The following is a 25,709-nucleotide window of genomic DNA, read 5'->3' as shown; positions in this document are numbered from 1 at the left end:
TAGTATTGCAGAAGGACGCGTCCTTTAATATTAGTGGCACGAGTGATGTAACAATGACGGTTTAGTTGGGATTACGTGAGTAACGGCAAGATGGCGGCGAAGAGATGTCACAGTAAGTGAGAGGAAGAAAGAGGGAATGTGGAGGCTGATGTGAGAAAAGGAATACGATGGAGAAAGAGAGAAGAGATAGAGAGTGAGAGCGAGACTGACACCGACATAAACAACAGCGAGGGGGATATGTGAAGAAAGGAATGAGACGGACTGATAGAGCGAAACTTAGAATGTCCTTTTTTTACAGATACACGGAGAGGAAAGTTAGAGTGTGTGTATGATAGAGAACGGAGGAAAGGAGAGTGATAGAGAGGGGCCGGCAGTGTACGGGGAGGGGAACCGGTAGAGTGATGGCCGCAAAAGTATATCCATCAGGTCGTATTTCAATGTCACCTTCTGTGCCCTCAGATTGAGTGAGGATTTAATGTCTCACCCCAACTAACCCCGTCTACCTCCCATAAAGTATTCCCCATACAACCCAGTCCTTCCTCACTCATACATTCACCTAATTTCTCTTTCAATGTCGGTATACAGATCCCCTTTACAACTCCCATGTATCACCTTCTGACAATTCTCTGGCTAGTGAAATTTGTCCTGAATTTCTTATTGCATTTAATAGTCACTGATGTATCTTCACAGCCCATAGCTCTGGTCTCCTTTGTAATTGGCAACATCTCTATACTGAATTTATCCAATCCTTTGATAAACTTAAAAGATGCCTTCCCAGCTCAATCATCCCTGTGTGTATTGTATACCTTTATTCTGTGTACCTGCTTTACTTATCTGTCACTTTATTTAAGAGTCATTAAAATAATCATTACTATGTGCCATTTTCTTATTTAAATTATTCAGTTACATAACCGTTCCTCCAGTACCTTTCCATTGTTCAGCAGTCCACCAGACTCTGTTAGTGGTTTGATCCTGTCTCTTTCACTTTAATGCATATAAGTTTTGTTTCTAATCATGTGTTATGCAGCTTTTTTCTGCTTCCATTATGTTATTTCCAAAAACATAAGCTACTCGTTCCCATTTCCTTGCTCCTCAATTCTGATTATGTTCTCACCTACAGTGTTTAGTTGCTTGACCTGTTCTTCATGTAGCTGTGTATCAACTATTCCTTGCTGTAGTTTTTTGTTGCCTCAAATTTCCTTTTTTTAGATGCTGTCTTACTTTCACTGTTCAATTTAAATAAAACTTCCTCAATTCAACATTACCTATTACTTTTTAGGTTTTAGGAAGGTAGTCTGAACCTTGAGAAGTTGGGCCAGCATCATCAAAGCATGGGATAAAAGCAAATTACTGTGGCTGCTGGAATCTGAAACCAAAAGAGAAAATGCTAGAAAATCGCAGCAGGTCTGGCAGCATCTGTAAGGAGAGAAAAGAGCTAACGTTTCGAATCTAACTGACCCTTTGTCAAAGCTTTAACAAAGGGTCAGTTAGACTCAAAACGTCAGCTCTTTTCTCTCCATACATGCTGCCAGACCTGCTGAGATTTTCCAGCATTTTCGCTTTTGGTATCATCTAAACATGAATGGTCTTCTAGAAACATGTAAGATTCTTGGGCATCTGATAGGATGGATGCTGAGAGAATGTTTCTCCTTGTGGGTGAGACCAGGACTATAGTTTAAAAATCAGTAGTTATTTAATACTGAGAAGTGGAGGAGGTTAGTTAGTGATTAGTTGTTTGGATTTTTCTACCCAGGAGAGCAAGGAAAATGAGCTATTGAACATATTGCAGGTTGAGTTAGTCAGAGTTTTCATTAATAGAGAGTTGAGGGGAATGGAGAATGGATTGGAAAGTGGAATTAAGGCCACAGATGTCAGCCATGATCTTATTAATTGGTGGAACACTCAAAGGACTAAATGGTCTACTTCAACTACTTAAATTCATCATGTATGGCCTCTATGTATGTCTTTCTAACAAGTCCATAATCTTTCATAGGTAGATAATCTGTAATTACACATCATATGCAGAACTGAGCTTGCCAGTCTATGTAGTGTTTGGTATTGTTGCCCAGTTTCAACTTCACCTAAATGTTAACTCTTCTGACCAGATATCAATTTATAGTAAATAGTTACTCCAGTTTGGATGGTCTTGGGGAGTCAATGGGGATATTGCATTTTTTTTCAGGGAGGCTTTGAGGATGTCCTTTCCCTTCTTGGAAGCTATTTATGACGAAGCTTGGAATAGACAGCTTGTTTTGGAAATGTGATCATATGATCTTCCTAATTCAGTTGATTGACTGTAACCAGTGCCTTGATACTGGAAAAGCTGCTCTGAGAGAGACCCTGATAATGGAGGTTCTGTTCTATTTGTTGATTTGTAGAATTTTGTGGAGGCATCGATAGTGGTATTTCTTTAGGAATCTGAGATGTTTGCTGTACATTGACCATGTTTCAACCACATTCAATCACAAACAGCAAAAGAATATGCAGAAACCTGAACATCCCACACACTCACCTCCTCATACACCACCTGTGGCAGTGCGTGTGGATTGTTTAGTCAGTTCAGGAGCCATAAGACTAAAGTGGAAGAAAGTCATCTCTGTCTTGAGGGATTACTTCAGACTGGTTGATCTAAAATCTTGAAAGAATTGACTTAAAGCAATCGGCAATAGAAGCAAATGTAATATGAGAGAGCGCTTTTCAGGCAGTGACTGGTTGCAGTCTGGAGTATGCTGTCCAAGTTTGTTAAGCAGGTTCAATAAAGGCTTTCAAGACAAGTTAGAGTATTACTTGAAAAAGAACAATGTGCAGCATTAAAGGAAAAACGCAGGAGCATGGTCAAGTGTTTAATCAGAAAGCTGGTTCAGGTACAGTCAGCTAAGCTGTCTCCTTCTATATTGTTGTGATTTTGCAATTTTTTTCCCCTTTGTATTTCTTCTGATGGAATGTTAATCTGAAGATCTGTCTGCTTTTTCGGACAGAGGATATAAAATAACCCATGTGCAGTTTTCTTTGTGTTTCTATCAAAAACAACCTTTAAGATGGGTATGGTAGAATAGGATATGGTAGATTAAGGGTTCACATTCTAGACTCAGTAAGAGAGTTAAAATCCTACTATGCTCAGTTGGGAATTGAAGCCAGTTAACACTGCAAATTGCCTGATATGTATTGAACCCAACTCGTTCACAAATGCCCTTTGAGATGTCATTACAATCTACCAGTCTGGCCAATATATATCATTCTAGTCCTACAGGATCATAAAATTGTTATGGTGCAGAAGGAGGCCATTTGGTCTTCTCAGGGGAAAGCAGCATCAGCCAAGTTCATTACATCATTGCGGCTTTGGAGAAAGATAAGCAGCAGGTCTATAGTGATAGGGGACTCAATAGTAAGGAGTACTTCCATGGCTGCACATGTGAATATCAAGATGATATGTTGCCACCCTGGTGCCAGGATCAGGGATGTCATGGAGCAGTTGCAGGTCACTCTAGAGTAGGCAGGTGAATGGCCATTGGTTGTGGTACACATAGTACCAACAAATTAGGTAAACAATGGAATGAGGACCTGAAAACTGAATATACTAAGTCAGAAAATAAATTAAAATGCAGGACTTCAAATGTAGTAATCTCAGAATTACTGTCAGTGCCATGTGCCAGCAAGAGTAGGAATAAGAGGACAGATGAGATAAAGGCATGACTGGGGAAGTGATGAACCAGTAAGGGGTTTAGATACTTGAGACATTGGGACCCTTTCTGGGAAGGTGGGATCTATACAAGCCTGACGAGATGCACCTGGGCAGGTTCAGTTAGTGAGGTTTTAAACTAGTATGGCACAGGGATAGGAGCCAATCCTAAGTCTACTAAATGTAGACTTAAATGAGTCAGATTCAGATCAGGAAACCGGAGACAGAACATTAGCTAATGATGTAGTCAGCAACTTGCAAAGACAAAAGAAATGAGGATTAGAAAGCATCCAGCCAAAGGAATTAACAAGGTTGAGCTGTTAATACTTCAATGCAAAGAGTATTACAACCAAGGCACATGAACTAAGGGCACAGATAGATGTCATTGCTATAATGAAAAGCTGGCAGAAGGAGGAGCAAAATTGGCAGCTTGGTATCCCTGAATGGAGAGTTTGCAGACAGCGTAGAGTGAGTAACAATAAAATAAGGGGACCAGCAGCAATTGGTTAAAGAATCAATTACATTTGTGAGAACAGATGATATCCCAAATGAGGTTAACAAATGAGGATTTATGGGTTGAGCTCAGGAATAAAAAAGGGGCAATCACACTACCAGGAGTAAACTACAAAACCCAAATAGTGAGGGGGAGATTGAACAAAAATGTCTGCCTGTAGGAAAAAGAGGCCAATAACAGAAGGAGACTTTAATGATCCCAATATCAATTGAGTTTCAAATAATATAATGGATTTCAAGTATAAGGAGTTTCAAATAAAACTCTGCAAATGCAAATTCATCTTTGGACGTGTGTGTGTGTGTGTGTGAGTGAGAGAGAGAGAAAGTGTGTGTGTGTGTCTGTCTGCATGTGAGTATGAGTGCACATGAGAGTGTGTGTGTGTGCTTGCTTGGTACAGTGTGTATGTGAGTGTGGCTTAGAGTGGTGCTGGAAAAGCACAGCGGTCAGGCAGCATCCGAGGAACAGGAAAATTGACGTTTCGGAGGCACTGCAATTGGTATTGTTTATATAGACGTTTCATCAATGGAAATGAGGGGGCCATGGACACAAAATTGAATTAATGAGAAATAGTTGTCTTTCAGATTGCAGGGAGTCATGAAGTAGAGATTCCCAGGGTTCTTCTGTTAAGGCCAGTACCATTTAGCTTTATACGAATGACCCAGACTAAGTGTATTGAGTATAATTTCAAAGTTTGCAGATAACCAAACGTCAGGAGCAAGATAGCAACTGGCTGAAGAAAACAGATGAAATTTAACAGGGAAAGGATTAGAAGAAGACCCTTTGACCCATTCAATCTATTCTGCCACTCAATGAGATCATGGGTGAACTGATTGTTGTGCAGTTGCTTTACAGTGTATTTTACATTAGTTTGTTAGTAACTTTGTAGCAATGTCTGGCTACTTTCCTTTCATTTTGCTATTTAAATTACTTTTAGATATGTTGAATGACAGGTTGAATTCTGTTTTCCACAATGATTGAACATAGGTTTTGTGCTGTGGAACACCTGGAGGTTGGCCAGCTCGAAAACAGAGAACAAGCCGGGCTCGAGAAAGGAATCTCTGAGAAAGCCTGTAACCCCTGTTGGCCGCTTGGATCATCCACAGCAGAAGACGGTGGGAGAAGATCCCCTGGAAAGTGAGTGCTCTGTGTTTTGGAATGGAACTGCTGTATTTCAAGCATAATATATATGAAACCTTACAATGAGGCAACTTATTTACCAGCGATTGCATTGGAATTTTTTATTTGACTGTAAATTCCAGTCGTGCTGACTGGTTCGGAGGACAGGTAAGTGACCAGGAAGGCTGCTGTGACCTAGGCACTGTGAAGTGGCTGAAAGCATTTGGCACAATGTAGACCCGTAGATATAATACAGCACCAAAGGGGGTCATTCAGCCCATATTGTCCTAATATGACCTAAGGTACTCAGATGTCCTTTCTAATCCAATCTTCTCACACACAGCCTGAAGCCCACAACTTATAGCACCACAAGTATAGATCTAGGTACATTTTGAAAGACTTTTGGATCTGTGCCTGCACTGCCGACTCAGGCAGCGAATTCCAGATACCCACCACACTCTGTGCATAAAAATGTCTTTCCTTACATCCCCTCTAATCTTTCTGCAACTTAGCTTGAAGCTATGACCCCTGGTTTTTGAACTTTTCTGCCAAGGCAAACAGGTTCCTTCTATCTACTTCATCTCTACCCCTCATAAAGTTGTCGACTCAGTCATGTTTACCCCTCAAAACTCCTGAGTTCCAAGGAATAGAGCCCCAACATAGAGTCATAGAGATGTACATCACGGAAACAGACTCTTTGGTCCAACTTGTCCATGCCTACCAGATATCCCAACCCGATCTAGTCCCACCTGCCAGCACCCGATCCATATCCCTCCAAACCCTTCCTATTCATATACCCATCCAGATGCCTTTTAAATGTTGCAAATGTACTAGTCTCCCCACTTCCTCTGGCAGTTCATTCCATACACGTACCACCCTCTGCGCGAAAATGTTGCCCCTTAGGTCTCTTTTATATCTTTCCTCTCTCACCCTAAACCTATGCTCTTGAGTTCTGGACTCCCCCACCCTAGGGAAGAGACTTTGTCTATTTATCCTAACTGTGCCCCTCTATAAGGTCACCCCTCAGTCTCTGACGCTCCAGGGAAAACAGCCCCAGCCCATTCAACCTCTCCCTATACTTCAAATCCTTCAACCCTGGCAACATCCTTGTAAATCTTTTCTGAACCCTTTCAAGTTTCACAACATCCTTCTGCTAGGAAGGAGACCAGAATTGCACGCAATATTCCAACAGTGGCCTAACCAATGTCCTATACAGCCACAACATGACCCCTGTACTCAATACTCTGACCAATAAAGGAAAGCATACCAAAAACCTTCTTCACTATCCTATATACCTGCTACTCTACTTTCAAGGAGCTATGAACATGCACTCCAAGGTCTCTTTGTTCAGCAACACTCCCTAGGACCTTACCATTAAGTGTATAAGTCCACTAAGATTTGCTCTCCTAAAATGCAACACCTCACATTTATCTAAATTAAACTCCATCTGCCACTTCTCAGCCCATTGGTCTATCTAGTCAAGATCCCATTGTAATCTGAGGTAACCTTCTTTGCTGTCAACTACACCTCCAATTTTGGTGTCATCAGCAAACTTAATAATTATACCTCTTATGCTGACATCCAAATCATTATATAAATGATGAAAAGTAGTCGTCACAACACCGACTCTTGTGGCACTCTACTGGTCACAGGCCTCCAGTCGGAAAAACAACCCAACACCACATCCTCTGTCTTCTACCTTTGAGCCAGTTCTGTATCCAAATGACATCTCCAGTCTCTCCTTGTAGCTCCAGTTCTCCAGACCTAAAAACATTCTAGTCAATCTTCTCTGCACTGTCTTCAGAGCAATTACGTCCTTCCTGTAATGTGGTGACCAAAACTGCATGCAATATTCCAGTTGTGGCCTCACCAGTGTCTTATACAACTTCATCATTATATTTCAAGTTTTGTATTCTATGTCTCTGTCAATGATGGAGAGCATTCCAAATGTCTTCTTTACAACCATATCTATCTGTACTGCTACCTTTAGGGACCTGTGCATTTGCAAGCCGAGATCACTCACTTCATTTACCTCTCTCGGTATATTCCCATTGATTGTGAAATCCCTTTTACTGTTTGACCTCCCTAAATGCATTACCTCACACTTCTCAGTGTTCAACTCCATCTGCCACTGTCTTGCCCATTCCACCAACATATCAACATATCTATATCATTTTGGAGCTCAGCGATCCTCTACATGTCCACTACACTGCCAATTTGTGTGTGTCCAAACTTCTCAGTTGTGCTTCCCGCCCCCCCCCCCCCCCCCCCAGTTCACGTTCAGGTCATTAATGTACAAAACAAAGAGCAGGAGTCCCAACACAAAGCCCTGTGGAACGATACTTGAAACAGCTTTCCATTTGCAACAAGCACTATCATTCAATATCCTTTGTTTCCTGTAACTAACCAATTTTGGATCCAACTCAACTTCTTACTCTGTATATCATGGGCTTTTACTTTTCGAACCAGACTACCATGGAAGACTTTGTCTCATGCCTGACTAAAATCCATGTAGACACCACCAACTGCACTACTGTCATAGATTCTCTTTGTCACTTAGAGTGTTAGAGATGAAACGGATCCTTCGGTCCAATTTGTCCATGTCAACCAGATATTCTAAATTAATCTAGTCCCATTTGCTAGCATTTAGCCCATATCCCTCTGAACCCTTCCTATTAATGGGCTAATGTATTGCCGCTATTTAATGAAGGTGATAAGAAAAAGCCATGGAACTATAGGCCCGTGAGCATGATATAGGCAGTGGGCAAATTTTTGGAGGGAAGCTGCGGAACAGGATTTTAATGTATTTGGAAAGGCAAGGACTGATTAGGGATAGTCAACATGGCTTTGTGCTTATGAAATTGTGTCTCACTAACTTTATTAAGTTTTTTTGAAGAAGTAACGGAGAGGATTGATGAGAACAGAACAGTGGGCGAGCTCGATATAATAAGGCAGTTAGCAAGGTTAGATCACGTGGAATAGAGGGAGAACTAGCTATTTGGATACAGATCTGGCTCGAAGGTGGAAGGCAGGTGGTAGTGTGTCACAAGGATCGGTGTTGGGTCCACTGCTTTTTGTCATTTATATAAATGATTTGGATGTCAACATAGGAGATGTGATTAGTAAGTTTACAGGTGACTTCAACATTGAAGGTGGAGTGGACAGCAAAGAAGGTGACCTCAGAGAGCAATGGGACTGTGATTAGATGGGCCAATGGACCGAGGAGTGACAGGTGGAGTTTAGTTTAGATAAATATAAGGTGCTGCATTTTGGAACGGCAAATAAGAGCAGGACTTATTCAGTTCCTGAGGAAGTAGTGGATGTGGGTACAGTTACAACGTATAAAAGACATTTGGATAAGTACATGAATAGGAAACGTTTGGAGGGTAGGCAGGTGGGACTAGTTATTTTTGGGTTATGATTGGCATTGTTGGTCCAAAGTTCATAAGATATAGGAGCAGATTTAGACCATTGGGCGGCACGGTGACACGGTGGTTAGCACTGCTGCCTCACAGTGCCAGACACCCAGGTTCAATTCCTGCCTCAGTCAACTGTCTGTGTGGAGTTTGCACATTCTCCCCGTGTCTGCATGGGTTTCCTCCAGGTGCTCCGGATTCCTCCCACAGTCCAAAAATGTGCAGGCTAGGTAAATTGGCCATGCTAAATTGCCCCTAGTGTTAGGTGAAGGGGTAAATGTAGGGGAATGGGTCTGGGTGGGTTGCTCTTCAGAGGGTCGATGTGGACTTGTTGGGCCGAAGGGCCTGTTTCCACACTGTAAGTAATCTAATCATTGGGCCCATCGGGTCTGCTCCACTATTCAATCATGGCTGATATGCTCCTCAGCCCCATTTTCCTGCCTGCTCCCCATAACCGCAAACCCATTACCAATTAAAAATCTAACTCCTCCATAAATTTACGCACTGCCCCAGCATCCACCACACTTTGGCATAATGAATTCCACAAATTCACAACTTTTGGGTCTGTTTCTGTGCTGTATGACTCTATGTACCCACCCAGATGCCTTTCCAAATGTTAAAATTGTACCTCCCTCCACCACTTCCTCTGGAGTTCATTCCAATCATGGTCAAAAATCACACAACACCAGGTTATAGTTCAACAGGTTTATTTGAGAACACAAACTTTAGGTTCGGAGCCTTGCACCTTCAGGTGATAATGAGAGAGGGATGCCTTAGACACAGAATTTATAAGTAAAAGATCAAAGAGTCATACAACTGATGCGAACAAATTGAATGCACGTAAGATGGCTGTTAAATCTTTAATCAGTTAGAATTGAGGTGAAGGTTTCAATCGATTAATATGCAAATCCCAGAATTTCTTTCTTGGGTCAAACAATGCATTTTAGGTGTGAGGTCTTGTTTAGAGTCTGTCTGTGATTTAACCTGGTTTTATTTCCAAAGCAGGGGATTTATAAAATGCCACATTGTGCGCTTTTTGAACAAAATAGAATGTATCTGCAAATACAAATTCACCCCATAGATTTGTGTGCGTGTGAGATAGAGGGGGGTGTGGAGGCATGTAGAGGGGGAGGGAGAGAGAATGTGTATGTGTGTGTTTGTGTGCGCTTGAGAGAAAGTATATGCAAGTGTGAGGGAATGTGTTTTGAGAATGTGCGCGAGTGTGAGGGAGTATACGCATGTGAATGTGTGTGTGTGTGCTTGAGTGAGAGTGTGCATTTGTGTGTGTGAGAGAGAGTCTGAGGGTGTGTGTGAGACTTTGTGTGTGTGCTTGAGAGAGAGTATGTAAAATTGGAAGGGAGTGTATGTGTCTGAGTGTGTAGGTATGAGATTGAGTGAGAATGTGTGTATATCAGAGAATGTCTGTGTGAATATGTGAACGTGTTTGCGTGAGAAAGTGTGTGTGTGCATGTGTGTGAGTGTATAGTGTGGTGGAGGTGACCTGTAGTGTGACATGAATCCAAGATACCTGTTGAGGCTGTCCTCATGGGTACCAAACCTGGCTATCGCCCTCTGCCCGGTGATTCTTGCATTGTTGTGTATCCCGAAGTCCACCTTGGATGTTTACCCTAAGGTCCAAAGCGAAATGTTCCCCACTAGGGGGAGCACTTCAGCATGAGGGACATTCGGCATTGGATCTTTGGGTAAATGTCCTCCAAGCGAACTTCGGGAGACCTAACAAAATCGCTGAGCACTGGCTGATAGCCAAGCTTGGTATCCATGAGGATGGCCTCAACTGGGATCTTGAATTCATGTCACACTATAGATGACCCCACCATGCCATACATGCTCATACAAAAACGCTCGTGTACACACACAGACCATTTCTCATGCACACACACACTTTCTCTCACATACAGACACATGCACACACTTCCATGCATATGCTCCCTCACACTCGCAACATGTTCTCTGTCAGACACACACACATACAGTCTCTCTCTCTCTCACACACGCGCACGTGCGCTCGCTCTCTCTCTCTCTCTCTCTCTCTCACACACTCACATACACATTCTGACACTCGCACACACATTCTCACACACAGACTCTCTCTCACACACACACACACACACACCCTATAGGATGAATTTGCAATTGCAGATACATTCCGTTTGTTCAAAACGCACACAATTTGTAGACAGTCAATATGAAATTTTGTAAATTCCAACTTTGGAAATAAAACCAGTCTGACTCCAAGTCTAAACAGGACCTCATGTCTAAGTTGCATTGTCTGACCTGAGATGTCACCTCTTTTATACTGATAAAACCTTAGGTTATCTTGGGGCAGTGACTTGAAAGAAATTCTGGGATTTGCATACTAATCAATCAAAATCTGTATGTACATTCTAACTGATTAAAGATTTAACAGCCGTCTTAGATGTGTTCAGTTCATTTGCATCAGTTTTTTAGATCCTTTGATCTTTTAATTATAAATGTTGTGCCTAAGGTCTCACTATCGTACAAGCATCTAAAGAAGGAGCGAGGCTCCGAAAACTTGTGTTTTTAAATAAAACCGTTGGACTCGTGGTTTTTTTACCTTGTTCAACCCAGTCCAACACTGGCACACCTCCAATAATGGATTCCATACACGTACCACCCTGTGCATGAAAATGTTGCCCCTTAGGTCCCTTTTAAATCTTTCCCTTCTCACCTTAAATCTGTGCCCTTTAGTTTTGGACTCCCCTACCCTGGGGAAAAGACCTTGACTATTCTTCCTATCCATGCCCCTCATGATTTTGTAAACTTCTGTAAGGTTACCCTCAGTCTCTGATGCTCTAGGAAAATACCTCCAGCCTATTCAGACTCTCCCTGTAGCTCAAACTCCCCAACCCTGGCAACATCCTTGTAAATCTTTTCTGAACCCTTTCAAGTTTCACAATATCTTTCCTATAGCAGGGAGATCAGAATTAACAGTAGCATTCCAAAAGTAGCCTAATCCATGTCCTTTAAAGCCGCAACATGACCTCCCAAACTCTATACTCAATGTACTGACCGATAAGGGGAAGCGTACCAAGCACCACCTTCACTATCCTATCTGCCTGCGACTTTCAAGGAACTATAAACCTGCACTCCAAGGTCTCTTCATTTGGCAACACTTTGAAGGACCTTACCATTAAGTGTATAAGTCCTGCCCTGATTTGCCCTACCAAAATACAGAACACCTCATAGTTAACTAAATTAAACTCTATCTGCCACTCCTTGGCCCATTTTCCTATCTGATCACGGTCCTGTTATACTCTGAGGTAACCTTCTTTGCTGTCCACTATACTTCCAGTTTTGGTGTCATCTTCAAACTTACTACCTATACCTCCTATGTTCAGATCCAAATCACTTACATGCATGACAAAAAGCAGTGGACCCAGTACTGACCCTTGTTGCACACCACTGGTTACAGGCCTCCAATCCGAAAACTAACCCTCCACCACCACCCTTTTGTCTCCTACCTTTGAGCCAATTTTATATCCGTATAGCTAGTTCTCGCTCTATCCCATGTGACCTAACCTTGTTAACCAGTCTACATCAAGGAATCGTTTTGAAAACCTTAATGAAGTCCACATAGACAATATCTGCCGCCCTGCCTTCATCAATCCTCTCTGTCATTTCTTCAAAAAACTCAATAAAATTAGTGAGACATGATTTCCCACACACAAAGCCATGTTACTATCCCTAATCAGTCCTTTCCTTTCAAAATAAATCATGAGGGGCAAGGATAGGATAAACAGACAAAGTTTTTTTTTTCCCTGGGGTGGGGGGAGTCCAGAACTAGAGGGCATAGGTTTAGGGTGAGAGGAGAAAGATATAAAAGAGACCTAAGGCAACTTTTTCACATAGAGGGTGATAAGTGTATGGAATGAGCTGCCAGTGGAAGTGGTGGAGGCTAGTACAATTGCAACATTTAAAAGGCATCTGGATATGTATATGACTAGGGATACGGGCCTGGTGCTGGCAGGTGGGATTAGATTGGGTTGGGATATCTGGTTGGCCTGGATGGGTTGGACCAAAAGGTCTATTTCTGTGCTATGCATCTCTATGAATCTGTGATTCTAATGACTTGCCAACCACTGATGTTAGGCTCACCAGTTTATAGTTCCCCGGTTTTTCTTCCGCAAAGAATTCTGTCAAGTTTATAAGGCATGACCTTCCCTTTACAAAGCCATGCTGACTATCTCTGACTACTCCATGCCTTTCTCAGTGATGGTTTATCCAATGTCTCTGAATTGATTATAATAATTTAACCACCACTGGCATTTCATTTGTATCTTTTTAATCAACTCAACACATTTCTTGAGTTCTCTGGCACTTTACCTGTGTCTAGTGATGACTGGAAAATAATCCTCAGTCCATCAGCTATTTCCTGATCTGTTTCAGCATCCCAGAGAACAGTTCATCTGGCCCTGGCAACTTATCCACTTTCAAAGATTTCAAACTCTTCTCACACTTTCTCTCTCATTATTTTGCCCAATATTTTACACTGCTGCTCTTCGATTACTACATGTCCTTTGATTTTCTCTGCTCTCTGAGCCGAAGCATCCCCACACCTGGTAATATATAGGGAGCAGAGATTCGTTGGAGTATAGCACTGAATTGGTAAACTGCTTATGCACAGTTGTTTTCTCTGTTTTATTGTGCTGCTCACCTGCATTGAGTTGCGAATTAGATTGGAAACTCTGTAAATAATTCTTCATTTATTAAAGCACTATATCTAATTAAATTACTTTAAAAATAAGCAGACAGTTGAAAACTAACAAAACCTTCGAGATGGCCATTTTTTTTGGGACTTGTCCAAATGCTATCATTGAGTTTTCTTCTGCCAATAAGTAGTAGCAGACTTCCTTGATTGTCACTTGATGGTTTGGCAAAAAGAGTATCAATATAGATCAATACAGATTTATTTATTAAAGTTTTTTTGTTGTTTCAGAAATGGAGTTAAGTAGTAATAAGCAGGCTTCCTCAAAGGACTGAAGCTAGTCAGTGCACAAAACAGAAATTCCTGGAGAACCTCAACTGGTCTGGCAGCATCTGTGGAGAGAAAGCAGAGTCAGTGTTTTACATCCTGTGCATTTCAGGCCACACCTTACAGACATGTAGCATCTCAGCAAGCTGACAGTTAATGTTCCTTTTCCCTAGGATAAGGGATTTCAAGATTAGGGGCAGATCTTAAGGTGAGAGGAGAATGATTTAAAGAAAAGACATAAGAGGCACATTTTAACATAGAAGGTGGTTAGTGTGTGGAATTAGCTTCCTGAGGAATTGATGGATGTTACAACAGTTACAACATTTAAAAGATAAGTACATGACTTGGCAAGTTTTGGACCAATGTGTGCCAGGAACAGGCAGGTGGGACTAGTTTAGTTTAGGATTATTATCGCCACGGACAAGTTGGGTCAAAGGGTCTGTTTCTGTGCTGTATGACTCTGTGGCTCTAGATTTTATTGCCAGTGATTCTTTTGCATAAATTATCTGTCTGCAGCTTTGGATTACTCGTGCATTTAGAATTATAGTAACCACTTGTATAGATATAGCACTTTTCACTTAATGAAATATCCCAAGATAATTCACAGAACCTTTGGACTGGAGAAGATTACAGTGAGAGGGATTTGAAAACAAGAACAAGAATTCTTTAGCTGAAGGATTCTGTCAGTTAGAGAGCATGGGATAATTGGTGAATAGGATTTAGTGTGAAATAGGACATGGATAGCAGAGTGTTGAATGACCTCATATTTATAGAGAATGGACCGTGGAATACCAGACAGGAATATGTTACAATAGTGAAGTGTAGAGGTAACAGAAGTATGGATGAGGGGTTCAGTAGCAGAAGAGTGAAGGCAGGGGCAGAGTCAGGTGATGTTAGGTGGAAATAAGTGGTCTTAATGATGTGACAGGTATGGGGTCAGATTTTAGATTAGAGTGGTGCTGGAAAAGCACAGCAGTTCAGGCAGCATCCGAGGAGCAGTAAAATTGACGTTTCAGGAATTCAGGCAGAGAGCCTGAAGGGTGGAGAGATAAATGAGAGGTGGGGGGGGGGGGGGGGGGGGTGGTGGAGTGGGAAGAAAGTAGCATAGAGTACAATAGGTGAGTGGGGGAGGGGATGAAGGTGATAGGTCAAGGGGGGAGGGTGGAGTGGATAGGTGGAAAAGAAGATAGGCAGGTAGGACAAGTCATGGGGAGAGTGGAAGTTTGGAACTGGGGTGAGGTGGGAGAAGGGGAAATGAGGAAGCTGTTGAAGTCCACATTGATACCCTGGGGTTGAAGTGTTCCGAAGCGGAAGATGAGGTGTTCTTTCTCCAGGCATCTGGTGGTGAGGGAGCAGCGGTGAAGGAGGCCCAGGACCTCCATGTCCTCAGCAGAGTGGGAGGGGGAGTTGAAATGTTGGGCCACAGGACGGTGTGATTGGTGCGGGTGTCCCAGAGATGTTCCCTAAAGCGCTCTGCTAGGAGGCGCCCAGTCTCCCCAATGAAGAGGAGACCACATCGGGAGCAAAGGATACAATAAATGATATTGGTGGATGTGCAGGTAAAAATTTTGATGGATGTGGAAGGCTCCTTTAGGGCCTTGGATGGAGGTGAGGGAGGAGGTGTGGGTGCAGGTTTTGCAGTTCCTGCAGTGGCAGGGGAAGGTGCCAGAATGGGAGGATGGATTGTTGGGAGGGGGGGGGGGGGGGGGGTGGGGGGTGGAGGGCGTGGACCTGACCAGGTAGCCACGGAGGGAACGGTCTTTGCGGAAGGCGGAAAGAGGTGGGGAGGGAAATGTATCCCTGGGGTGGGGTCCGTTTGGAGGTGGCGGAAATGTCGTTGGATGATTTGGTTTATGCGAAGGTTGGTAGGGTGGAAGGTGAACACCAGGGGGGGTCTGTACTTGTTGCAGTTGGAGGGGTGGGGTCTGAGGGCGGAGGTGCGGAATGTAGACAAGATGCGTTGGAGGGCATCTTTAACCATGTGGGAGGGAAATTGCAGTCTCTAAAGAAGGAGGCCATCTGGTGTGTTCTGTGGTGGAACTGGTCCTCCTGGGAGCAGATGCGGCGGAGGCGGAGGAATTAGGAATATGGGTTGGCATTTTTGCAAGAGGTAGGGTGGGAAGAGGTGTAATCCAGGTAGCTGTGGGAGTCAGTGGGTTTGTAAAAAATGTCGGTGTCAAGTCGGTCGTCAATAATGGAGATGGAGAGGTCCAGGAATGGGAGGGAGGTGTCAGACATGGTCCAGGTAAATTTAAGGTCAGGGTGGAATGTGTTGGTGAAGTTGATGAATTTCTCAACCTCCTCGCTGGAGCACAAAGTGGCGCCAATGCAGTCATCAATTTGGCGGAGGAAGAGGTGGGGCGTGGTGCCGGTATAATTACGAAAGATGGACTGTTCTACGTAGCCAACAAAGAGACAGGCAAAGCTGGGGCCCATACGGGTGCCCATGGCTACCCCTTTGGTCTGGAGGAAGTGGGAGGATTCAAAGAAGAAATTGTTAAGGGTGAGGACTAGTTCGGCCAAACGAATGAGAGTGTCGGTGGAAGGGTACTGTCGGGGACATCGGGAGAGGAAGAAATGGATGGCTTGAAGGCCCTGGTCAAGGTGGATGGACTGGATATCCATGGTGAAGATGAGGCGTTGGGCCGGGGAAACGGAAGTCTTGGAGGAGGTGAAGGGCGTAGATGGTGTCTCGAATGTATGTGGGGAGTTCCTGGACAAGGGGGGTTAGGACAGTGTCGAGGTAGGTAGAAGTGAGTTCAGTGGGGCAGGAGCATGCTGAGACAATGGGTTGGCCAGGGTGGTCAGGCTTGTGGATCTTGGGAAGGAGGTAGAACCAGGCAGTGTGGGGTTCCCGGACTAAGGTTGGAAGCTGTGGGTGGGAGATCTCCTGAGGTGATGAGGTTCTGTATGGTCTGGGAGATGATGGTTTGGTGATGGGGGGGTGGGGTCATGGTCGAGGGGGCAGTAGGAAGAGGTGTCCTCAAGTTGGCGTTTGGCTTCAGCGGTGTAGAGATTATTGCGCCAGACTACCACTGCGCCCCCTTTATCTGCTGGCTTGATAGTGAGATCGGCATTGGAGGGCTGCGCATTGTGAGGGTGAGGTTGGAGTGGGGGAGGGGGGTAGACAGGTTGAGGCGGTTAATGTCCCGGCGGCAGTTGGAAATGAAGAAATCGAGGGCGGGTAATAGGCCTGGAATTTCCAGGTGGATGCAGTGTGTTGGAGGTGGGCGAAGGGGTCCTCGGAAGGTGGGCGGAGTCCTGATTGTGAAAGCAAGCGCGGAGGCGGCAGATGAACTGTTCGACATCACGGCGTGTATTAAATTCATTGATGCGTGGGCGGTGAGTCCTTTGCTGATCGTGAGGACTGATTGTTCATCCTCAGTGAGGGGGCAGGTCAGGGGGAATGGTGAAAACTTGGCACGGCTGGGAGCTGGAATCTGGTGTGGATGGGGAGTTGAACAGCCTGCTTCTGCCTCAGGCAATGCCAGAGAGTGCAATGATGAATAGAATTATGTCCACGCGATATTGAGATAAATCATAAACTGTTTTTCTGTGATTTTGTAAAAAGCTATACTTAGTCAAATTTATGTGTTTTAACTTTAAAGAGTTTTTTAGGTTAGTTTACAACCTCACAATCAAAGAATTTAGGGTAAATGCACCACAGACAGTTTTAAAAGGGGATAGAAAGAAGTGAAATGAAAACAGAAACCTTTGCTTATGGACAAAAAAGAAGAAAAGTACCTATCTCCCTTGTCTGTAACATGTGGAAGTGGCGTTTGTGATGGGGACCAAAGACAGTGGCTTTAGTCTTAATGTTTAATTGGAGGGAATTCCAGTTCGTCGGTACTGGATGTTGGTTCAACAATCTGAAAGTTTGGAGAAAGTGGATGAATTAAGAGGTGGCATAGAGGTGTAGAGCTGGGTGTCATCAGCATATGTGTGAAAGATAATGTGTTTTAATTTACTGAGGGGCAACATGTAGTCATAAAGCATGAAAACAGACCCTTTGGCCCAACTCGTCTATGCTGACCAGGTTCCCTAAATTGAACTGGTCCCATTTGCCTGCACTTAGCCCATACCCCTCTAAACAATTCCTTTCCATGTACCTGTCCAAATGTCTTTTAAATGTTGTAATTCTACTAATTTCTTCCACTTCTCTTGGTAGCTTGTTCCATTAACGCACCACCTTCTGTGTGAAAAAGTTGCCTCTTAGCTCAGATGAGAAATAGGAGGGGCCATGGATAGATCCTCAGGTTCTATCCATGGATACTACGGTGTAAGGATGGGCAGAGAAACTATGATTCCTGATGAAGGGCTTATGCTTGAAACATTGATTCTCCTGCTTCTCGGATGCTGTCTGACCTGCTGTGCTTTTCCAGCACCACACTCTTGACTCTGATCTCCAACATCTGCAGTCCTCACTTTCTCCTAGAGAAACTATGATATCAAGTAGAGTGAATCAAATTGTCTGAAGATTGTCATTTGTGATGTTGGGAACCAGTGTTTCCTCTAAGCTGCTCAGCTATGCAGCTGCACAGTCATTCTGATGATTCATGCTCGCTGAACAGCATTCCAAGTGTGTTCCCAGCATGGACCTGTGGTTTTGGAAGTTGCTGCTGCACGTGGTCTCAGAGGTCCCCATGGAAGATAAAAAGTAAAAAGGAACATAGATGATAACCTCAGGAAAGGACTGACTGGATTATCCACTTGGCACTTCTGTTTTTGAATTGTTGTTCTGAGTTCCCTGTTGTTGAGTTTGGGATATTTTGGAGCTTCCTCTTGTTAGTTGTTTAACTGTCCATGGCCATTAATAACTGGATGAGGCAAGATTGCAGAGCTTCAAGCTGATCTATTGGTTATAGTGTGCTTACCTTTGTCTATTGCTTGGTGCTTCTTCTGTTAGGATGTATTTTAACCCTATGTAGTAGATTTAGTTGAATGGGACTTCCTATCGTGTTTACTTGTTGCTGCATATGTTGACCAGCATTCTTTATTGCTGTTGGAAGTAAGATGGCGCAGATAAGATTGTGTTTTTACAAATTGTTTAGAGTGGAGTTAAGACGCTAAAGATTATCAAAGGATAAGAGTGTATTATAAATTAGTTTAAAATAAAAACTTTATTGTATTATATGTGACTGGAATTAGACTTGATGTAGGGGGAAATCTCCAAGAGGAATTTTAAGACCCGTGTTCCTTAGCACAAGTCATCTATATCCTGAGCTGCATTACCACATATGTGGAAGAGGCTGGAGACCACTTCAAATCTAGCTTTCACGTGGAGACCAGTTGCCCTCTTACACACAGCTCAGATCGAAAGTCAATGACGTTGAGAGTTCTCCATGAAATACAATATAGAATGTGTTGAATATATATATTCTATATTTTTATACCTTTTGTGTTACAATAATTACATTGTTCGCTATACCCCCCTAATCTGTTAATCCAATCCAGTAAACACACAATCAACTAACAACTCTATGTATTTGTAGGTTCTGCCATAATCTCATGATGTCTATCAGATACCTACAACATCTGTCTTTGGGATCTTACAATGCTTCTGACAGTTTTATTCCTTTCCAGATATTTACTAGCTGCACTTTATTACCAATGACCTAAATAGTTGCTTTTCACTAAGAACTCTTCCAAATTCTGTACTAACTTTAGCAGATTAGAAAAGGTATTAATTTCTAGTAATTGTTGTAAAGTCTTTGAAATCAACAAATGACACAACTGACAAATTGAGAACAACTTCTGTCACTTCAGCCTGAGAAATCAAACAAAACATCCTTCTGACTTGCAACTACAGTTTACAACTCCTTCTATTTCATTTTTAAATAAATCCTTACTATTTCCACTCTAAACACTTGCCATTACTAATTATATTTTCTTAATAAAAACATCTATTTGTATTTTTCTCGTGAGGGTGAAATTCAACCACTTTACAACTTTACCAAGCTATTAAATGAAACTTATTAATTTCCACAGACAATTAGGGGACATAAGCAAATCTTCACTTTGTATTTTAGAATCTGTCTTTGACATCTGCACTTAAGTTTCAACTATTTATCTTTCCCTAATCGTGACCTCCCTTTTTACAACCTTTCTCTGCCCTCCTCCTATGTCAGTGTTGCTTTTTGAGATTGTGTTTACACTATTTATGACTTTATCTTCCCTAATAATGCATTGGACCTCTTCATTGACTATAAATATTTGCTCAAGAAATGTATCTAACCTTTTCACACTAATTTGTTGTTTACCTTTCTAATTGTACAATTACCAAACAGTGCAGAATACTGGAGGATAAGACCTTTCCTTCTACTTTTACTAAATAACAAACTTAGGGCTGTAGACCTTACAAAAATGCCCATTATTAAATAGAACATAGAAAAGTATAGCACAGAACAGGCCCTTTGGCCCACAATGTTGTGTCAAGGATTATTCCTAATCTCAAATAAAATAACCTAACCTACTCACCCCTCAATTCACTGCTGTCCATGTGCATGTCCAACAGTCATTTAAATGTCCCTAATGACCCTGCTTCCACCACCACTGCTGGCAACGTGTTCCATGCATTCACAACTCTCTGTGTAAAGAACCTACCTCTGATGTCTCCTCTATACCTTCCTCCTAACACCTTAAAACTATGATTCCTCATGCAAGTCGATCATGCCCTGGAGAAGTCTCTGACTATCGACTCTATCCATTCCTGTCATTACCTTGTATGCCTTGATCAGGTCACCTCTCCTTCTCCGCCTCTCCAGAGAGAAAAGTCTGAGCTTAGTCAACCTCTCTTCGTAAGACAAGCCTTCCAGTCCAGGCAGCATCCTGGTAAACCTTCTTTGCACCCTCTCCAATGCCTCCATATCTTTCCTATAATAAGGCGACCAGAACTAGACACAGTATTCCAAATCTGGTCTCACCAGGGTTTTGTAGAGCTGCAGCAAAATCCCGCAGCTCTTAAACTCAATCCCCCTGTTAATGAAAGCCAAAACACCATATGATTTCTTAACAACTCTATCCATTTGGGTGGCAACTTTGAGGGATCTATGCACTTGAACACCAAGATTCTGCTGTTCCTCCACACTGGCAAGAACCCTGTCTTTAATCCTATATTCAGCATTCAAGTTCAACTTTCCAAAATGCATCACTTCACAGTTATCCATGTTGAATTCCATCTGCCATTTCTCAACCCAGCTCTGCTTCCTATCCATGGGTATCTCCAACCTTTGTGTCATTGGCAAATTTATTAACCCACCCCTCAACTTCCTCACCCAAGTCATAGAGATGTACAGCATGGAAACAGACCCTTCGGTCCAACCCGTCCATGCCGACCAGGTATCCCAACCCAATCTAGCCCCACCTGCCAGCACCTGGCCCATATCCCTCCAAACCCTTCCTATTCATATACCCATCCAAATGCCTCTCAAATGTTGCAATTGTACCAGCCTCCACCACATCCTCTGGCAGCTCATTCCATACACGCACCACCCTCTGCATCACCCTAAACCCTATGCCCTCTAGTTCTGGACTCCCCTACCCCAGGGAAAAGATTTTGTCTATTTATCCTATCTATGCCCCTCATAATTTTGTAAACCTCTATAAGGTCACCCCTCAGCCTCCGACGCTCCTGGGAAAACAGCCCCAGCCTGTTCAGCCTCTCCCTGTAGCTCAGATCCTCCAACCCTGGCAACATCCTTGTCAGTCATTTATAAAAACTACAAGGAGCAGAGGCCCAAGAACAGAGCCCTGTGGGACACCACTCCCCACTGACCTCCAGGCAGAATACTTTCCATCGACAACCACTCTCTGCCTTCCGTCAGCCAACCAATTCTGAATCCAGACAGCCAAGTCTCCCTGTATCCCATACCTCCTGACTTTATGAATGAGCCTACCATGGGCAACCTTATCAGATGCCTTGCTGAAGTCCATATACATCACATCCACTGCTCGACTTTCATCAACCTGTCTCATCACCTCAAAGATCTCAATAAGATTTGTGAGGCATGACCTGCCTCTCACAAAGTCACGTTTGACTGCCTTTAATCGCGCTATGCTTTTCCAAACAGTCATAAATCCTATCCCTCAGAATTCTTTCCAAAACCTTGCTGACTACAGAACTAAAACTGACTGGTCTGTAATTGCCAGAGATTGCCCTATTACACTTCTTGAAAAGAGGAACAACATTTGCCTCCCTCAAAGCCTCCAGTATGACTCCCGTGGTGAGTGAGGAAGCACAGATCTTTGCCAGCGGCTCCTTTCTCACTTCCCGGAGCAACCTCGGGTAAATCTGGTTTAAAATTGCCTGTTTACATGAACCTGATTAACTTCTCTAATGTTTCTTCTGATGGAGAATCTCATTTTATCCAGTATATCCATATGGAGATTACAAGTCCAGCTATGAACGTCACCTGATGGTAACTATCAACCCTTTGTGGGCGGCACGGTGGCACAGTGGTCAGCAGAATTGAGACCCGGGTTCAATTCCCGCCTCAGGCAACTGACTGTGTGGAGTTTGCACGTTCTCCCCGTGTCCGCGTGGGTTTTCTCCGGGTGCTCTGGCTTCCTCCCATAGTCCAAAAGTGTGCAGGTTAGGTGAATTGGCCATGCTAAATTGCCTGCAGTGTTAGGTGAAGGGATAAATGTAAGGGAATGGGTCTGGGTGGGTTGCGCTTCGGCGGGTTGGTGTGGACTTGTTGGGCCGAAGGGCCTGTTTTCACACTGTAAGTAATCTAATCTAATCTAATCTTTTCGGCCATTTTGTGTTAGTTTAAAAGCCTGAAGTGGCCATCTTGTCAACTTAGTCATAGGCTGCTACAACTGACAGTACTTGCTATGATTTTCCTTACAAATGATGTTAAAAATATAGGCAGAGAGGAGACCATGGGCTGAATGATATGCAATGAAATTGATATTTTTCTTCAACCTGGCCAATGGTTACTTCCCATCCCCGTCCCTCAACCTCCACAAGGTGGTGCTTTTCCTTGTTTTTTGGATATGGCCAGTATTTATTCTCTAACTGAATAAAGGTTTTAGTGAATCATATGGATTTTAAATAACCTGGCAACTTTTGTTGGATTTGTGGTTGACTCCTAAATGTATCAAATCCAGTTTCATAAATTGCTGTGGTGGGATTAAAGTTCTCAATCTCTAAGTTGGCAGCCCGTGTAGCCTATAACATTTTTTTTGAATAAGGCAGGATTGGGTTGTTTGAAACATCATACCCGTGACACTCAAATCACCTGTTTGTCCCTCCAGGCTCAAGTGTGCAGTTCCTAATCTAACACAAGTTCTACAATTGACAAGTGATATAACTGATTGTTCTGTTGTCTAGGATTTCCTGATGACATCAATCCAGTCACAAAAGAAAAGAATGGACCAAGAGGCCCAGAGCCGACCCGCTATGGAGACTGGGAGAGAAGGGGACGCTGTATTGATTTTTAGCATTTTCTGCTTTATATAAATTCAGCAATGCACAATTTGTAAATAATTTGAGGTTTATATGTAAAGTTCAACCATGACGTGGTAATGCAGCTGGGTTCAGATGAGGGTTTAGTTCTGTTTAATTTAGAGCAGATAATAATACACACTGATGTTGTTTCTCAATGCTGTCTTAGCCTCTCTAAAACATATATTTTTAAGCTCAATTTGAAAAATTATTAATCAATAAATAGTAATTAAATACATTATCATGTTACAAGTGTCTCAAAGTTCTCCATAAAACTTAATTTGTAACAAATGATCAATGTAGAAATATTTGTGTAATTGTCGAAACCCAGGAAGAATTTTTCCGATGACAGGGTGTCACAGTCTAAGGTTACAGGATGGGCCACTTAGGACTTGAATGAGGAGAAATTTCTTCACCCAGACAACTGACTCCATTGAATTCTCTGCCACAGAAAGTGTTTGAGGCCAAAAGATTGAATGTTTTCAAGAAAGAGTTAAATCGAGTTCTTAGGACTAAAATGATCAAAGATTATATGGGATAAAAATGGAAACGGAGTTGAATCAAAAACAGAACTTGCTAGAGACACTCCATAGGTTTGGCATCATCTGTAGAGAGAAAGCAGAGATAATGTTTTGGGTCCAGTGATCCTTCAGAGATAGTTTTGCTTAACCTAGTGCCCAGCAATTTCTGATTTGTTTCAGATTTCCAGCATCTGCAGTTTTGTTTTATTGTATAGAGGTGGATGATCAACCATGATCACATTGAATGATGGAACAGGCTCAAAGGGCCAAATGGGTTATCGATGCACCCATTTTCAATGTTCCTATGATTCATGTCAGACATATGATCACAGGATGATCTAATTTATTACACATCTAGGTAGAATTATTTATATGTGTGTTAATATTGTAGCAAGATAAATGTAACATACCATGTTAGGTGAAGAAAACAACTTCATATCCTGAAGAACTCTTGTTTGGACTGCCCTGTCTACCCATTTCTACCATGATGGATTAATCAGGGCTAGCTATGCCCCTTGTAATGTAGATATTCATTTTCCAAGTTTTTACAGACAGTGGCTAAGGTTCCATGTATTTGAAAATCTGTCCATGTGCCATGTTCATTGTATTATTTGTTACCGTGCATTATACTGTTAGCAAATGATTTTGTTTGTGAGCAGATAGTACAAGACAGATGGTGTCACAAACAATGAGTCAGGCTATTGCAACAAAAAGCTGGAAAGCTGAGACCATCCCACTGAATGTAGCAGCTTAATTTTGTGAAATACTTGGGCAAATAATGTATATGGTTGGTCATAGTTAATATGAAATAAAGCTGTTATTGATTCATCACAGGCCCAGCTCACCAAATTTTCTTTAATCTTTAGAGAGATTGAAGAAGCAAGCCACAAATACAAAAGACACAAAACCCAGTCCAAACCTCAAATGGACACTATTGTACTCTTGGGTTACTCTATTGATTATTTAAATATGCACTGCTATTCTCAGATTGCTTACAGAACAGCTAGTTGTATCTGACAGGTCTAAGAAAATATTAACAGTTATGCTTTGCTATGCAAGTATTTTAATTAATATTTCAGTCATATTATTAATCAAGGTTGATTTTTATTTTTTCCCATTTAGTCTTCCTGTGGGAGGTTCCCTCAGATATTCAACTAGAAAGGTTTCCAATGGGCAATGTTACCAAATGGCTTCTTAATTTGATTTCATCTTATTCTAGGACTTGTCATTACAAACATTCTTAACTCCAGCTGTCGGTAACCTAATGTAGAGAAATTTTTAATAGTATGGCTGAAGAAATTCCTCCTTGTCTCAGTTCTAAAAGGTTGACCCTTCAGTCTGAAGTTGTCGCCTCAGGTTCTAGTCTCTCCTACTTGTGGAAACATCATCTCCACTCCACTCTATTCAGGCCTCTTAGTATTCTGTAATTTCCAATGAGATTCTCCCCTCATCCTTCTAAACTCTATTAAGAACAGACGAAGAGTCCTCAACCAGTTCTTCCCAGGGTCATTCTTGTGAACCTCCTCTGGATCTTCTCCGATGCCAGCAATTGTTCCTTCCTAAAAACACAAGGCATTGTTCAAAATGCAGTCTAACAGAGCCTTATACAAACTCAGCAGTACCCCACTACTCATGTATTCTACCCTTCTCAAAATGAATGCTAACATTGCATTTGCCTTCCTAACTACGTACTGAATCTGCGTTAACTTTAAGTTCCTGAATGAGGACTCCTTTGTTCTTCAGATTTTTGAAGCCTTTGCCCATTGTATTTCATCTGCTATTTATTTACCCATTCTCATTGCCTGTCCAAGTCCTTCTGCAGCCTCCCCACCTTCTCAGCACTATCTGTCCCCCCTATCTTAGTGTCATCTGCAACTCAACAACAATGCTGTCATGTCATTTATCCAGCTCATTGATGTGTTACATGAACAATTGTGGCCCCAATATTGACCCTTACAGATCTACACTAGTCCACTAACTGCCATCTTCAAAAAGACTTCA

General features: G+C 42.5%; 1 protein-coding gene across 1 annotated transcript; it reads left to right on the top strand.

Moving 5' to 3' along the window:
- The first annotated feature begins 30 nt into the window (after positions 1–30).
- sdhaf4 (succinate dehydrogenase complex assembly factor 4) lies at positions 31–24,541 on the top strand. Its single transcript, XM_072558045.1, has 3 exons — positions 31–112; positions 5,178–5,327; positions 23,074–24,541. Exons 1-3 carry the CDS (start codon positions 91–93, stop codon positions 23,181–23,183), a joined length of 282 nt encoding a protein of 93 aa, XP_072414146.1. The 5' UTR covers positions 31–90; the 3' UTR covers positions 23,184–24,541.
- Positions 24,542–25,709: the final 1,168 nt, after the last annotated feature.

The sequence above is a fragment of the Chiloscyllium punctatum genome, chromosome 3 (assembly GCF_047496795.1).
Source record: "Chiloscyllium punctatum isolate Juve2018m chromosome 3, sChiPun1.3, whole genome shotgun sequence".
NCBI classification, from domain to species: domain Eukaryota; kingdom Metazoa; phylum Chordata; class Chondrichthyes; order Orectolobiformes; family Hemiscylliidae; genus Chiloscyllium; species Chiloscyllium punctatum.
This window is presented reverse-complemented; position numbering and strand designations above follow the sequence as displayed.